Here is a 17,802-nt window from a genome sequence, read left to right as displayed (position 1 = left end):
AAATTTACCATTTTAAGTGTATAATTCAGTGGCATTAAGTGCATTCACATTGTTGTCCAACCATCACCACTAGTCACTTGAGAACTTTTTATCATGCCAAACTCAAACTCTACCATTTAACATGAAGAGGGACTTTAAAAAAAGATGGATAATAACAAGTGTTAACATTGGTATGGAAAAACTGGGACCTCATATTCACTGGTGACTGTAAAATAGTGCAGCTCCTTAGTAAACTTGTCTGGTAGTTCCTCAAAATGGAAAATGTAGAGTTAACCCTTCATTCTGTAATTGCATTCATAGGTATATACCCAAGATAATTGAAAATATGCACTGACTGGCCAGATTATTATGATCTCTGAACACATAATAATCTGGACACTCAGTGTATATCCTATATAATAAAAGGCTAATATGCAAATTGTCCCCTTGACCAGGAGTTCGACCAGCAGGCAGGCCGGCCAACCGCCCATGTCCCCTCCCCCTGGCCAGGCTGGCTGGATCCCACCCATGCACGAATTCATGCAGCAGGCTATACACACACACACACACACACACACACTGAGTGGCCAGATTATTATGCATTCAGAGATCATAATAATCTGGCCACTCAGTGTATGTCCACAAAAAAATGTGCACATAGAAGCCAAAACGTAGAAGCAAGCCAAAAGTGTCTTGGCACCTAAATGTTTATAAAGTGATGGAAGGCTAAACAAAATGTAGTATATCCATATAATGGCCTATTATCTCTATATGTAAAAGCCTAAGCAACGATTACAATCAGTTGACCAGTCGCTATGATGTGCACTTGAGAAGGCTAACCCCTATTTTTGTAAAAACTACTGTTTGAAATTCTCTGCTATTAGGTGATCACTTATTCTGTGAGCCAACTCTATTATTTTTAGACGGCCCCTTACTCTGTAAATTAACTTTGCTTTCTAGCTGCTTGAATAATAGGGAAGATAAACTTGGCTGTCTGACCTTGTAGACTAGTCATCTGACGTAAGGTCTGGAAAAACCCTTATTTGGGAGACAAAGGGGGGTGGAAAAATATAAATAGGGAAAGTTTCCTCCATGTTTTTGCTCAGAATTTGAAAGACTTTTTTTCCCCTCTGAGCCTGCTAGTGTAATAATAATAAAGTGGAACTCCATCTCTCTAAGCATTGCTTGGTTTTTCTCCAGACTTCTGTAATACACTGACCACCAGGGAGCAGACACTCAATGCAGGAGCTGCCCCCTGTTGGTCAGTGCACTCCCACAGCAAACCTCCCACGGCCGACCAACCTTCTTTGTCCCTCCCCACCAGCAAGCCAGTCCTGACCTGGCCCCAATCACCGGCCAGGTCAAGGGACCCCACTCATGCACGAATTCATGCACCTAGCCTCTAATTCAGTCAAAAAAGAATGGAGTTCTGATATATCCTATCTAATGAAAGAGTAATATGCAAATTGACTATACCTCCACCACACCCACAAGCCACGCCCACCAGCCAATCAGGAGCAAAGTATGCAAATTAACCCAACCAAGATGGCTGCGGCCATAGAGCAGAAGGCTTGGGTTTCCCTGGCAATGGAGGAAGCCAAGCTTTCCGCCTTCCCTGGCCTGCCTTGGCCTCCGCTTAAGGCTACAAAGTTTCAATTATAGAAGATAAATAAATCCCAGATACCAGGGCCTCTGCTTGAGTCACCAGGGGGTGTGGCCAGCCTGCAAACCACCACTGGCCTCTCATCCAGGCCGCTCCATGCCCCAAGGGAACCCCATCCTGATCTGGGACACCCTTCAGGGCAAACCAGCCGGCCCCCACCCGTGCACCAGGCCTCTATCCTATCTAATCCTATCTAATAAAAGAATAATATGCAAATTGACCATCTCTCCAACACACAAGATGGCTGCCCCCATGTGGTCAAAGATGACTGCCCCCTTGTGGACACAAGATGGCTGCCACAAGATGGCCAGCAGGGGAGGGCAGTTGGGAGGAACCAGGTCTGCAAGAGAGGGCAGTTGGGGGCGATCAAGCCTGCAGGGGTGGGCAGTTAGGGGTGACCATGCCAGCAAAGGATGGAAGTTGGGGGCAACTGGGCCTGCATGGAAGGGCAGTTTGGGGGGACCCAGGCCTGCAGGGGAGAGCAGTTGGGGGGACCAGGCCTGCAGGGGAGGGCAGTTAGGGGTGACCAGGCCTGCAGGGGAGGGCAGTTAGGGGTGACCAGGCCTGCAGGGGAGGGTAGTTAGGGGCAAACAGGCTGGCAGGGGAGCAGTTAGGCATCAATCAGGCTGGCAGGGGAGTGGTTAGGGGGTGATCAGGCTGGCAGGTAGAAGCAGTTAGGGGCAATCAGGAAGGCAGGCAGGTGAGCAGTTGGGAACCAGTAGTCCTGGATTGTCAGAGGGATGTCCGACTGCCCGTTTAGGCCCGATCCTATCTGAATCGGGCCTAAACGGGCAGTTGGACATCCCTCGAGGGGTCCCAGATTGGAGAAGGTGTAGGCTGGGCTGAGGGACACCCCCCCCCCCCAGCCCCGTGCACAAATTTTGTGTACTGGGCCTCTAGTGCTACAATAAAGATAAACCTTGAAAAACCTGATCACTGTGGCTAGGACTTCCAGTACTATGTTGAATAAGAGTGGTGAAAGCAGATAGACCATGTCATCTATATGTTAAGTGAAAGAAGCCAGACACAAAAGGCCACATATTATATGATTTAATTTCTATGAAATGTCCAGAATAGACAAATTCATAGAGACAGAAAGTAGATTAGTTGTTGCCTAGGGATATGAAAGAGGGGAAATGCAAGTGACTGCTATTGGGTTTGGAGTTTCTTCTTGAGGTGATGAAAATGTTTTGGAATTAGATAGTGGTGATGGTTGTACAACTTTGACAATATGCTAAAAACCTCTGAATTGTACATTTTAAAAGAATAAATTGTATGACATGTAAATTATATCTCAATTAAAAAAAAGAAAACTTCCTTAGTAAAAAACACAAACCATATACCATGATGATCAGCAGCTCCTTGAAGGAAGGGCAAAACTCATTCTGGATCGATAAGATCTGGTGAATCTTAAAAATATATATATCACTTCTAATATTAGAAAAACAATGTTCATGCTTAGCTTCCTACTATGTTGAACTAATAAGTAAGTGCTTTATTCATGTAACAATTATATATTTGACACTAGTGGCCCAGTGCACGAAATTCATGCATCGGGGGGTGTCCCTCAGCCCGGCCTGCACCCTCTCCAATCTGGGACCCCTCAGGAGATGTCCGACTGCCGGTTTAGGCCCGATCCCTCTCGCAATCCGGGAATGCTGGCTCCTAACCGCTCACCTGCCTGCCTGCCTGATTGCTCCTAACCACTCCCTAACCACTCTGCCTGCCAATCTGCTCGCCCCCAACTTCCCTCCCACCCACCAGCCTGATCACCCCCAACTGCCCCCCCTGCCAGCCTGCTCGCCCCCAACTGCCCCCCTGCCTGCCTTCTCCCCCCCAACTGCCCCCCCTGCCGGCCTGCTCACCCCCACCTACCCTCCCTGCTGGCCTGCTCGCCCCCAACTGCCCCCCTGCCTGCCTGCTCACCCCCAACTGCCCCCTGCCGGCCTGATCATTCCCAACTGACCCCCACTGATGGCCTGCTCTCCCTCAACTGTCCCCCTGCTGGCCTGCTCACCCCCAACTTCCCCCCCGCCGGCTTGATCATCCCCAACTGGCCCCCCCTTGCCAGCCTGCTCACCCCCAACTGCCCCCCCCCGCTGGCCTGATCACCCTCAATGCCCCCCCCCACCAGCCTGATCACCCACAACTGCCCTCCCCTCTTGGCCTCTAACCGCCTCTACCTTGGCCCCGCCACCATGGCTTTGTCCAGAAGAACGTCCGGAAGGTCTCCTGGAAGGTCTCCCAGTCTAATTAGCACATTACCCTTTTATTAGTATAGATAGAGGCCTGGTGCACGGGTGGGGGCCAGCTGGTTTGCCCTGAAGGGTGTCCTGGATCAGGGTGGGGGTGGCCTGGCGAGGGGCCTGTGGTGGTTTGCAGGCTGGCCATGTCCCCATTGGGGTGGGGGTCCCCACTGGGGTGCCTGACCAGCCTGGGTAAGGGGCTGAGGGACATTTTCAGGCTGGCCATGCCCCTCCAGCAGGGACCCTCACCCAGATGGTGGCATGGCCAGCGTGGGTGAGGGGCTGAGGGCCGTTTGCAGGCCTCGCCCTCAGCAGCCATCCCAGGTGACCCAAGCCTCCCATGCACTTAGGCCGGCTCTGTGGCCACTGCCCACAGGCCCTTCCTTTGGCGGCCGGACTCCGGCTGGATGAGGCGGGGCTGAGAGGACTGGGTGCCACCATCTTGTGGCTGTGGGCGCCACCATCTTGTGAGGGCATGGCAGTCAATTAGCATATTCCCTCTTTATTGGCTGTGGGCACTGCCATCTTGTGAGGGCATGATGGTCAATTAGCATATTTCCTTTTTATTAGATAGGATGATGTTGAGATATGCTCCCTTTATTCCCACTTTGCTCAGAGTTTTTATCAAAAAGGGTGTTGGATTTTGTCAAATGCTTTTTCTACATTTATTGATATAATCATGTGATATTTATCCTTCTTTTTGTTTATGTGATGTATCACATTTATTGATTTGCAAATATTGTACCAGCCTAGCATCCCTGGAATAAATCCCACTTGGTCACAGTGTATAATATTTTTTAATATATTGCTCTATGCGATTGGCTAATATTTTGTTGAGGATTTTAGCATCTGTGTTCATCAGGATATTGGCCTATAATTCTCTTTCTTTGGAGTATCTTTATCTAGTTTTGGAATTAGGATAATACTGGCCTCATAAAAAGAGGTTGGAAGTGTTTCTTTCTCTGGGATTTTTTGCAATAGTTTGAAGAGGATAGGTATTAGTTGCTAGTTGAAGGTTTAGTAAAACTCTCCTGTGAAGCCTTCCAGGCCAGGGCTTTTGTTTGCTGGGAGTTTTTATTTTTTATTTATTTTTTTTATTTTTTATTTTTTTAAATTTCTTTATTGATGAAGGTATCACATATTTGTCCTCGTCCCCCCATTCCCATCCCACACCCCTCCCCACACATGCCCCCACCCCCCTGTTGTCCTTAACCGCTGGTTAGGCTCATATGCCTGCACGCAAGTCCTTTGGTTGGTCTCCCCCTTTACCCCCACCCTTCCCTACCCTCCCCCTGAGGCCCGACAGTCTGATCCATGCCTCCTTGTTTCTGGGTCTGTTCTTGTTCATCAGTCTATGTTGTTCATTATTTCCCCTAGATGAGTGAGATCATGTGCTATTAGAAATACACTTATAAGAACCGAAAATGAGATAAGCAATAATGGTTATGGTGACAGGCAAATGAATCAGTGTGTAGTGAGTTTTTTTCTGGGCCAACAGTTCTTTTGAGACCCAATTTCAATGTCCAACAGTTCCTTATGTGTACATGTCAGCACTGACATTTCAGTTCTGGATGGTGGACAAATGGTGGTAATGCAGGTCCGACTCTGTCCGGTTTGGTCCTGGGCAATCTGCAGTGATGCACAGCTGCTAACTGCTAGTATGGGAAGGCCACATCAGCGTCTTCCGTCTCTGGACTGCTTCTCTTCTGTCTTCATGGCTGGAGTAGTCCTGTCAATTCCTCTCTTGCTGGAATCCACATGGTCTCGGAGTTGTTTTCTGAAAATATACAAACATATTCTCGACCAAAGGTTAATAAAGGAATATTTTCTATAAATTTGACTGGGGATCCTTTTTCAATTTTTGCCCAAATGATTTTCCTCTGGCTTGTTTTGTCACCTTGTGTGTTTTTCATGGGTGTCTTGCTTTTAGCCTTACAATTAATTTTCTAACGTATTAATTTTCTAGATGTAATTTACTTACAGGATATTTTTCCTTACATGATATTCCTCTACTATCCCCTCCTTTTTTGATTTAAATGTTAGGAGGCTTTTGAAAATTTTATAATGTATTCTTGGTGGCTTTTAAATTTTAATTTTTTGCACTATAATATAGCTGTTTTAGGTTCATTATATGGTGCACACTTTTATCATGAGATGAAGTACCAATAAAAATTTTAGTTGACTCTTTAGGAACACCTTTTTGTCTGGTACAATTAATTTTTCTAGAATATTCACTTGTTTCAACTAGCCAATTTAAATTTGTCTGAAAACTTGACTACTATTTTACTGTCAAATTTATTACTCTAACAATAATCTTGTTTTACCCTGTAAATATTGGTGGAAGGGATTATTTGCCTTCTTGAGTAGGTCCTGAGCATTCCTGGTGGTAGGCTGGATTTAGATATCGTAAACCCCCTTCCCCACACCATGGGTACAGGGCAACTCAAACAATTCTTGTTGGAGTGAGAGGGCAGCTGCTGTCGGCCAAGTCTCTGTCGGTCACCTGGGTCCTGATCTGAGCTGGGCATGGGAAGCACAAAGCAGCCATGGGGGCAGGAGACCTCCCTCAGAAGGGGCTAGGATTCAGGCCCCTGCAATGTTGGGGGGGTGAGGGTCTGTGCCCCACCTCTGTTGATCCCCAAATTCTCTCCTGATGGCCCCTCTGCGACTGTGCCTGTCTTAGGTTGTTCCTTCCTTGAGGAATCTTGCTGGGAGTTTTTTGATTACTGCTTCTATTTCATTAGTAGTTATTGGCCTATTCAAGTTTTCTCATTCTCCTTGATTTAGTTTTGGGAGATGGTATTTTTTTAGGAATTATCCATTTCATCCACATTGTCCTGCTTGTTGGCATATAGTTGTTCATAGTATTTTCTTATAATCCTTTGTATTTCTGTGGTGTCAATTGTTACTTCTCTGCTTTTGTTTCTGATTTTAATTATTTGGGTCCTCTCTCTTTGTTTCTTGATGAGTCTGGCTAATGGTTTATCAATCTTTTTTATCTTTTCAAAGAACCAGCTCTTGGTTTCATTTATTTTTGTATATATTTCTTAGCCTCTATGTTTTTTTTTATTTCTGCTTTAACCTTTATTATTCCCTTCCCTCTACTTTCTCAGGGATTTTCTTGTTGATCTCTTTCTAATTATTTAAGTTGTAGGGTTAAATAATTTATTATTAAATTTTCTTTTTTTTAAAATATATTTTTATTGATTTCAGAGAGGAAGGGAGAGGGAGAGAGAGAGATAAAAACATCAATGATGAGAGAGAATCATTGATCTGCTGCCTCCTGCACATCCCCTCCTAGGGATCGAGCCCATGACCTGGGCATGTGCCCTTGACCAGAATTAACATGGGACCCTTCAGTCTGCAGGTCGAGGCTCTATCCACTGAGCCAAACCAGCTAGGGCATTTTTTCTTGTTTTTTTTTTGAGGTAGGCCTGTAGTGCTATTAACTTCCCTTTCAGGACTGCTTTTGCTGTGTCCCAGAGATTTTGGGTTGTTGTGTGTTCATTTTTATTTGTTTCCAGGAAGTATTTTATTTCTTTTTGGATCTCTCTGTAACCCATTCATTGTTTAATAATATGCTATTTAGCCTCCATGTATTTGAATGTTTCTGAGTGTTTGTTATTTTGTAGTTGATTTCTAATTTCATTCCATTGTGATCTGTGAAGATGCTTGATATGATTTGAATCTTCTTAACCTTGTAGAGTCTAGCTTTGTGGTCTATCTTTGAGAATAGCCTATGTGCACTTGAGAAGAATGTATATGCTGCAGCTTTGGGTTGAAATGTTCTATAAATGTCAATTAAATCCACCTGATTCAGTGTATCTCTTAGAGTCTCTGTTTCCTTGTTAATTTTTTTGTAAGATCTATCCAGTGAAGTCAGCAGGGTGTTAAAGTCCCCTTCTATGACTATATTGTTGTTGATCTCTCCCTTAAAGTCCTCTAGAAGTCTTTTTAAAATTATATTTAGGTGCTCCTGTGTTGGGTGCATATATGTTTACCAGGGTTATAGCCTCTTGTTGGATCAATCCCTTTACTATTATGGTATGTAGTGATCTTTATGATCTCTTGTGATGGCCTTCATTTTAAAGACTATTTTGTCAGATATGAGTATTGCTATCCCAGCTTTATTTTGGTTTCCATTTGTATGAAAAAATTATTCCATCCCTTCACTTTCATCCTATGTGAGTCTTTTGTTCTAAGGTGGGTCTCTTGTAGACAGCATATAATTAGGTCATGTTTTTGTACCCATTCAGCTACCCTATGCCTTTTTATTGGAGCATTTAATCCATTTACATTTAAGGTTATTATTGGTAGGTACTTATTTCTTGCCATTTTAATTCTGTATGTTTATGTTTCTCTCTCTCTCTCTCTCTCTCTCTCTCTTTCTATTTCTTCTTCTCATTACAGTAGTCCCTTTAGCATTTCTTTCAGTACTGTTTTGGCAGTGATAAGCTCCTTTAGCCTTTTTTTTTTTCTGTCTGGGAAGCTCTTTATTTCACCATCTATTTTGAAAGATAGCCTTGCTAGATATAGTAAACTTAGTTTCAGATCCTTGATTTTCATTACCTTGACTACTTCATGCCATTCCCTTCTGGCCAATAGAGTTTCTGATGAGAAATTAGCTGACAGCCTTATGGAAGCTCCTTTGTAGGTAACAAATTGCTTTTCTCTAGGTGCCCTTAAGACTCTCTCTTTGTCTTTAATTTTTGGCAATTAAATTATGATGTGTCTGGGTATAGGCCTATTTGGGTTCTTCTTGCTTGGGACTCTCTGTGCCTCCTGGACTTGTGTGACTTTTTCTTTCACCATTATTTCTTCAAACACGTTCTCTATCCCTTGCTGACTTTCTTCCACATCCACCCCTATTATACAAATATTGTTAAGTTTCATGTTGTCCCACAGCTCCCTTAAGCTGTCCTCCATTTTTATAATTGTTTTTTATTTATTTATTTATTTTTAGTTCTCTCATTGAGTGATTTTTTTTTTTTTTTTTTTTACCTTGTGTTCTAATTCACGATCTGATCCTCGGCATCCTCTAATATGCTGTGTATTCCTTTCACTGTTTTCTTTTTTCTTTTTTTAAAATATATTTTATTGATTTTTTACAGAGAGGAAGGGAGAGAGATAGAGTTAGAAACATCGATGAGAGAGAAACATTGATCAGCTGCCTCCTGCACACCCCTTACTGGACATGTGCCCGCAACCAAGGTACATGCCCTTGACCGGAATCGAACCTGGGACCTTTCAGTCCACAGGCTGACCCTCTATCTACTGAGCCAAATCGGTTTTGGCCACTGTTTTCTTTATTAGTGCTATGTCATTCTTCATAGTTACTATATCTTTTCTCATGCTGTTGAGTATTTTTGCCATCATTATTCTGAACTCTATATCTGATAAACTTCTTATCTCTATTTCATTCAGCTCTTCTTCTGGAGAATTTTCTATTCTTTCATTTGGGGCTTTTTTTTTTTTGTCTCTTCATTTTGGCTGCCTGTTTGGATTTGTGTCTATGTATTAGGTTGGTCTGATATGACTCCCAATCTCTAGTAGAGGACAATGCTGTTTTTGACTCACCTTGAGCATCTTCTTTGAAGCTATCAGCAATCCACAGCTTGTGGCTCCCTCTGCTTGGGCTGGGTGCCTTTGGAAAGGACCAAGACAGGAACCAGGGTTTGCTTTTCCTTTTCCCAGGCCCCGGATTAGATCAGGCAAAGACTCGAAGCCTCCAGAGACCCTCCTCTCCCTGCAGTCTCATTGACACTCAGTCTTGATTTGCCTCAGGCTATTGACCACAGGATTAGGTGAGAGGTCTTCCAACAGGGTGGGGCAATTGCCTTCTCCTGATGCAAAAACTGCCTGGATAGCAAAGGTTCACTGGAGAAAGATTTCCCCCACAGCATGAGGGACTGACTCAGCACATGATACCGGGGTGGCTGCCCTCTGAGCTCCAACCCCAGAGCCCCCACTCCGGGCTTCTGCTCAACACAGCTCCAGTCCACTCTGCCCTCCCTCTGCCAGAGACCAAGGTGAGTGGCTGCACACAAAATTTTATGTGTTGGCCCTTTATGAGGGTGCCTGCATTTCCAGACATCTCTGGCTGGCAGAAAGCAACCCTGTTGCTTTTCACAGCCAGATGTTATATGGGCAGCATTCTCAGTTCTGGCGCTCTCACTGGGAAGCCCAGCTTGGGGTTCAGACCTCACTGTTCTCAGTGGGAACCCCCCACAGCAGAGATATCCTTCCAGAACTTCAGCTGCTGTCTGTGGGAGCCTGGCCAGCCCCTTTGCACCTCTGTACTTCCTACCAGTCTTTATGCAGTCTCCACTTTCCATCCTTGGTTATCAGGATTTTCTCCAGCTGGTCTTCAGTTGATTTTTTCAGCATGGTTTTCCTGTATTTTAGTTGTATTTACAGATTGGTCCTGAGAGACTGTCAGTGTAGCTTCCATTTATTCCACAACCATTTTGGAAAATTTCTTCTTTCTACTTTTAACATTGAAAGCTCCTCTTCTTTACTGAGCTTTTATCAAATATAACAAAAAAAATTAGTGTTGCTTTTGCTGTATGCCAGAGAGATATGTGGAAATACCCAGTCTTTGTGTTTTGATTTGGGATCCAAATGTTTGGTTTGGAGAGATAGGCTTTATTTTAAGTCTTCAGTCTGGCCCAGGGAAGGTATGGTAGCTCTTCTGCCCTTGCTATGCCAGGTACCACTTTAGACCTTGGTCCTTAACTTACTGGGTCTCTCTTTGGGTGTTTTTATGCCAGTGCCTGGACTTTTTTTTTTTTTTTTTTTTTTTTACTTATTTTTAACTCCTCGAGGGAGCACGGCCAAGGCCTCTGGCTCAGTGTGGCTGAGTGCCTGGTCCGTAGAGGAGGCCAAAGTGGCCAGTGGGAAGGAGCATGAAGAATCCACGTGCTGAAAATGAGCCCTCAGACAACAGGCTTCACTTAATGCTGATTACAAATTAATTATAAATGTACTCTGATTTCAAATATAATGGAGAAGTTTATCATTTAAAGGTGCTGAATGAAGGATCTTTTGCAATTATTTTTTTTAAAATATATTTTATTGATTTATTACAGAGAGGAAGGGAGAGGGATAGAGAGTTAGAAACATCGGTGAGAGAGAAACATCAATCAGCTGCCTCCTGCACAACCCCCACTGGGGATATGCCCACAACCAAGGTATATGCCCTTGACTGGAATCGAACCCGGGACCCTTCAGTCCGCACGCAGGCTGACGCTCTATCCACTGAGCCAAACTGGTCAGGGCGATCTTTTGCAATTATTAAGTTTTATAAATAGGTTTTGCTTTAGAAAAGCAAAATCTAGCACTATCATTTAACTTTTTAACAATTTGCTTTTTTACCTATATGGTTTTCTTAAAGAAAGGCTCACCTCGATTTACTTAGAGATGAAAGAAAGAAACCTTAGTCTTAAATTTTTATGCCTTAATTTGCCTTCCAATTAGAATTATATCTGTATTTCACTTACGTAAGCTATCTTACCCCTTTTGTTTTGGAAAAATGACAGCTGTATACTCTTAGGATGTGATAAGATTTGGGGTACATTCTTCCAATGTAATTGCACTGACCTTCTTTTCCTGCCCAGAAAACCAAATGTGGCGTGAAGCTGGAGTGAGGGTCTGGGGGCTCCAGTCTGGCTCTATGAAGGTATGGCAGCTTTTCTTGAGAAGACCCCAGGAAAGTAGTTCCTTTCAGCCTGTGTTATGAGCTAGTCAGCAATGACTCTGAAATGGACCCAAACTCTAGGGGGACTCCCCCTTGGCCTAACCTCTAGGGGTACATTAGACAAGTTGGCCAAATATTTAAGGATAGACCCTCGAGTGAGACCACCTGGGTTCTCTAACCCAAGCCTGACCAGTTGGATCAGGCTGCAGAGCCCCCTACAACAACGGCACAGCTGCTTACCTGGGCAGGCACACTTCGCTCCTGGCTCTCCTCAGACTGGTGGTCCGGACGCGGATAATGCTGGCTGTGAGGTGTGCCTCAGTGTGGCTCAGTGGGGTGTCTGTGTCACAGGGCAGCACCAGGAGTAGACTCCCTGCACGTCCCAGGTAAGGCAGCTCCAGCACTCCTCCCTGATGGCCCACGCGGTCCTGAGCTGGCCTGGAAGCTCAGTGGATGGGGGTTAGATCTGTCCCAGTAGCCAGGGGAGCCAAATAGTGCCAGCCCCTGGGAAGGGCCCACTCACCGAAATGGAAACAATGCATTTTATTAACAGGGTGTCCACCTCACTCTCAGGAAGCAGTTTGAGGCCAGAGACTATTGGGGGCTATGGTTACCTTTTCTGGTCCTAAAACCTAGAATCTCTAAGATACCCTCCCAAGGCTTACATCACAGGGCCTGCAGTGGTTGGACATGGTGGGGACTATGGTGTGTGAAAAAACTATAGACCCCGTTTTAAAGGGGCAGCCATTACAATATTGGCTTATTATGGCCATGTGGGGACCTAGGCTCTTCGTGCCAGATCTCTCTTTCTTTGAATGAGAGCTGTAACCCCAGATGTCATATGAAGTTTTCTAATTTTTAAAACACTGCATAGGCCTAACACAACAATCCGACAGGCGGGATTTGACCTGGGGGCAGATAATTTGTACCCTGTGACATAAAGAAGTAAGTCTCAGGTTAGACAGCTGGGAGCTTGTGGGCAAAGGCAATGACTGGTCAAGGACAAGTCCAAACCCTTAGGCAGAGTACGTTTTCAGAAACCCATGATGGGACAGGTGGCAGCAGACACAGGTGGCCAGGGAGACTTAGCAAGGGTTGCTGGTGAATGCAGAGGCAGGGAGACTTAGGCAGGGAGACTTGCTCCCTTAGGCAGGGAGACTTAGCAAGGGTTGCTGGTGAATGCAGAGGCAGCGTCCAGACACAGTGATGGGACAAGAGGGGCAGGTAACATGGAGCAATCCAGGCAGGCCAGGGAGAGCTGGCATCAGGATAGGGAGGCCTGGGCCCCCGTGTTGGGGGACAGCAGGGCTGGCTGGCCACTAAGGCAAAATCTTCGGCTCAGTGGGGAAAGACAGGGGCGTGGGTCCTACTCCTTACTTCAGCCTCTGTTATGAGCCAGGTACTGTGCAGGGCATGCTAGGAGAAACAAGAGCATCCCCACCCACCAGCCCTCATGCAGCTGACAGCTCATCCAGCTGGGTCAGAGCAGCAATGGGCAGGTGTTGGGAATGAGAACTAGAGTACATTGTAAATGTATATTTACTTATCCAATAGATGGTGTTCCATGCCCATCTTACTTGACCGCTAGTAATAATTATTGGTAAATTCACTAAGCACTCATAAAACCAAAGCAGGAGGAGTAGCAAGCTTTTTAAATGCCGAAGTTCCTAAAACACCCATTTAAATCTCATTGACTTTTTCCTGGGTGAGAACATCATTGGTCCCACAAGCCAGAGGGGGCTGAGCCTGCCAGTGAGGGGAAAGGAGGTGTGTGGGGCAGGGTGGTGTGGTCCCTTTCTCCTTTGCCTCTTAGGGCCTCACCAAAGTGTCCACACCACACACCCGTGTGCCAGGATGGGGCTGCCCAGCACTTACTGACAGGAGTGGCCATCAGGCAGGGTGGGCAGGCCAAATGGTGGTATTTCAGGACCATGGCGTTCAGTGCGGGCATGCTCTTGAGAGCCTTTTAGACATGACCCTCAACCTTCCATCCTTTCTCAGCACCAAGCGGTGAAGCAATATTCATTTTAAGGGAATACCTTCCAGGGGAGAGGTTTGGTCCAAACATTTTCTGGTTTCACACTAACTCGTCCATTTACAAACTGCAGAGGGAAATGTCAAGCATGAAATGGGTTCCTCTTCCCCATCTGCTCCTTCACTGTCCTAGCTGAGTCTCCTGGCACCCTGATCTTTCCTCACTCCACACCCCACACAGCAGAGGGAACCTCAGAGGAACTCAGCCCCCACCCCCTTTCAGAGCAGACACCTGGCCTCCTCTCCGGGCTGCATTGCTCCCAGGTTCCTCACTTTAGACACCTGGCTGGCCGGGAAGGAACTCACCCTAGTCATTTGGTACATCATGGGGACCTGGAGGACGAGGACCTGCGCACAGGTGAAAGGCAGGAGCTGAGTGTCCGTGGAGGGCGATCTCTGCCACCAAGCACTTTGGAAAGACGTGCTTACAGGCGCCCGCTGAGCAATGCTGCCCTGCTTTGGCCCCACGTCGAGCCCCTTGGGCCCTCACCTGCAAGCATGAGAGCGAGCGCCTGTTTGGCTGACACCGGCGTACACGCTGCAGGGTGCTGAGGCATCGCTGAAGTTGGGTTTGTAGCATGCTTATTAGTGCCTATTAGCTGCACAATTGTGTTTATAACTAGCTAGAGCTGGAGACCAATATTTAATTCCTTTCTGAACAGGTTGGGGTGCTCCATCTGGGGCCGTTTCCCAGGAAGTGTTAGGCATACACTGCTCAGGAAGCCCCCATGGGAGGGACTGAGTGCTGTGCTGGGAGATGCTGCTCAATGTTACCCCAACCCAGCCCACCCCCATCTCTCCAACAGCTGGGCCTCAGCCTGGCAGAGCTTTTGCTTAGACAACGACTTCCAGGAAACGATCCTCAAATTTAAACCTCTCCAGAAAGGAGCAGGCTGATGACCCATCAGGGGATGATTTTTGCCCTTTATCCTATATAATAAAATCCTAATATGCTAAGTGTCCAACCCTTTGTTCAACCATTGGACCAGTCGCTATGACATGCACTGACCACCAGGGGGCAGACGCTCCGACTGGTAGGTTAGCTTGCTGCTGAGGTCCGGCCGATTGGAACTGGGCTAGATGGGCCGGACACATCCTGGAGCCCTCCTGCAGTCCCTCCCCAGCCAACCAACCTCCCGCAGTCCCTCCCCAGCTGGCCGGCTCTGATTGCCCCAATCAGGATTGGGCGAAACGGGCAGGACAGGCCCTGGAGCCCTCCTACAGTCCCTCCCTGGCCCCAAGCATACACTGGTGGGGTCCCTCAACCTGGCCTGTGCCCTCTTGCAATCTGGGAACCCTCAGGAGATGTTGGAGAGCCAGTTTTGACCCGATCCCCGCAGGCCAGGCCGAGGGACCCCATGGGTGCACGAATTCGTGCACTGGGCCTCTAGTTTATTTAATAAATGCATACTTTGTGCTAGGCTCTATTCTAAATGCTTTAACTAACCCTCACCAACTTCTCCATCAATTCTATTGTTATTCCCAATTTTTAAATTTTTACAAATGGAGGCACCAAGGCTTGGAGAGGTTGTCCAAAGCCATGTATCATCAGTGGCAAAGCCATCATCCACCCAGTTGCTCAAGATAGAAACCTTGGATTTGAACCCCAGGACTCCAGGCTTGGCCCCAGACTCCAGACTCTTCATGGCTGCACCAACTGCTTAGAGGACATTTGTCCATGGGTTGAGAGCAGCTAACCGTGACCTTGGCCCCATGGCAGCATGAGCTGAGACAGGAATTTTTAAGTCAGGGTAGGGTCTCTGAAGAGGATAAACTTCTGCTGCAACTGAAGGCAGCCCAAGTACCCATCCACATGGCTTCTGACAAGTAATGGGTGGTATTCTGTCTTTACAGCCACCTGACATTAGCCTCATTGAGGTGGACAGCTTTCTCTTACCTGACCTCTGCCGGAGGCCCACTCCTTGGCCTGGATGGTGCTACTATTGGGCTCACTGAGGTTGGCTGGCTCCAGGCTGCAGCTGGCCTACCAGGAGACCTGCTCCACAAAGCAGGGAGAGAGTGGCATCTCTGCTTGCACAAATAGGATGCAGGCCAGCTCCTTCTTGGTGCCCTGGCTGGAGTTGGGTAGTGTGGCATAAACAGTGTGCAAGAAGTCTCTCACTGTTTAGTCTGTGAGAAAGCTGTTTGGATAAATTGCCAATGGTGTGAGTAGGGAGTTAGCACAACTCACATTGCATTGAAATGTGGTCCCAGCAACGTTACTCTTGCTTCATAAGGTTCATCTACCATAAAGAGCCAGTTTGGTAAAGTCACAGCTAAACTGCACAGGAATTAGCTTGGATCTACAGATCCACAGAAGTTGGGGAAAGAAACCATGCTAGATCTGAAAGAAAACAGGCTGTGATTAAGTTGAGTAGAAAAACTACAGACATCCCAGAGGCTATTTTTCCTTAACTTCTTGGTTCAGAAATGTTGATCAGTGCTAGAGTAGAGAGGACTGGGAAAGCTGCAGAGCTGGTGTGCAGGGTGATGGGGCTTCAAATATTTATAAAGTCAACCAATTCATGGGGAGAGTCACAAGTAACAGTGATAGATGGGGGCAAATGGTCAATACATCTGGTTCAGGGCCTAAAACCCATTTCCACAACTGCACGTCACAAGCCCGAGTGTCATTTGGATGCATTAGAACTATGCTTTCAATCGGAGAAACACAGAGGAAAGGTAAGAATGCCTCCCATCCCCCACTCCTAAAACCCAGCAGACAGCTTGTGGTATTAATGTCAGCGAGAGCCTGCAAGAAGGTTGAGGAAATAATAAGCATTTGAGAGAGTTGATCGTTCCCACCTTCTTGGAGGACAGCTGGACTTCTATTTACTTACTGCTTATTCAGATTGCTTCCTTATCTCCCTCCGTAATCCATAGCGATTTCTTTTTCACTCCATAATCCAATGCAGTGGTTCCTCTTCTCCCTTAGGCATTTGTAGCTGGACGGAGGCCTGGCCTGCTGCTGAGTCGGAAGCCAGCTGAGTATCCCACACATCCTGCTCTTGACCTATGCGGGCTGGGCTCTTCCAGCAGACAGGTGCCCTTCCTGGGCCGCTGGCTCTGGGACATGGCCCTTTCCTTGTCTCCCTCGCCACTCCTTCCTCTGAGGCGCAGCTCTGTGGCTGTCCACAACTCTCCCCTGTGAGAGACGTGATTTGTATCATCTTTCTGCACTGTCCTGCCCCTGCCGGTTCTCTCAGAACGCTGGTTGGAATGTACCTCTGACTTGCCTCGGGACGCCTCCACTCCAAAACCCTTCATGTCACGAAGGCCAGGCCAGGAGGCAGCAGCAGACTCCTGACTTGCTTGGCCAAAGTTCTCTGAGGGGGGGCACAGGACCCAGAATTCCACTGCAGGGCCCCAGCCACCAGGCACAGAACACATGAGGACAGATTTCATTCATCCATAAAACTTTTACTACCCAAGCTGCTTCTTAGAATCTACAACTGTAAAAAATGAACTAAAAATGGATTTAGGATATATATATATAATGAATTATAGCCTAACTCCAATGCTTGCCTTTTATTTTAGTGAGAAAAGAAATGAATGAACAAAACACTCATCAAATTGTCCTTTACTGAGGGGATCACGTGCACTTATAGGATCACGCTCCTGTGAAATGTTGACTGTCTGCGGGGGTGAATGGAGAGGTCCATACTGTAGTGTGACCGAGGGATGGGTCAAGCAACCAATCGTTCTTTTAACGCGACACATTAAGGTGGCAGAATGAATTGGCTTGAGAGAGTTTTTCTCCACCTGAGCCTAGTCCAGTGGTCGGCAAACCGCGGCTCGCGAGCCACATGCGGCTCTTTGGCCCCTTGAGTGTTCTAACATCACTTCTTCAAAATAGACCCGCCCAGTCCGAAAACCGACTTCTGCGCATGGGCCACGAAGTTTCAATCGCACTGTACGTGCGTGCCCGCACGTGGTATTTTGTGGAAGAGCCACACTCCAGGGGCCAAAGAGCTGCATGTGTCTCGCGAGCCGCGGTTTGCCGACCACTGGCCTAGCCTATTCCTGCCCATCCACACACAGGAGGAGCTTTCCTAGATGCTGCTGGAATGTACCTCGCCAGAATAAAAGGAGTGAAGGCTGATGGTGTTCCCAGACTGCCAAACGCTCTACATTCATGATCACATTTAATCCTTTCAACAACCCTGGGAATCAAGTGCTTTTAT

General features: G+C 46.7%; 1 protein-coding gene across 1 annotated transcript in view; it reads right to left on the bottom strand.

Annotated features, from left to right (window-relative positions):
• The window catches only part of SERPINE3 (serpin family E member 3), a gene marked incomplete at its 5' end in the record, with an annotated part of 56,935 nt that extends 40,050 nt beyond the window's left edge, over positions 1-16,885 (bottom strand). Inside the window, 5 exon segments of the mRNA XM_079778717.1 lie at positions 11,825-12,022; positions 13,851-14,014; positions 15,516-15,602; positions 15,606-15,739; positions 16,855-16,885. Of these exon segments, the coding sequence (XP_079634843.1) occupies positions 11,825-12,022; positions 13,851-14,014; positions 15,516-15,602; positions 15,606-15,739; positions 16,855-16,885 (614 nt within the window).
• Positions 16,886-17,802: the final 917 nt, after the last annotated feature.

Source organism: Cnephaeus nilssonii, assembly GCF_951640355.1.
Source record: "Cnephaeus nilssonii genome assembly, chromosome: 8".
In the NCBI taxonomy this organism is placed as follows: Eukaryota; Metazoa; Chordata; class Mammalia; order Chiroptera; family Vespertilionidae; genus Cnephaeus; species Cnephaeus nilssonii.
Note: the sequence above shows the minus strand (reverse complement) of the source record. Positions and strands in the feature narration are given on the sequence as shown.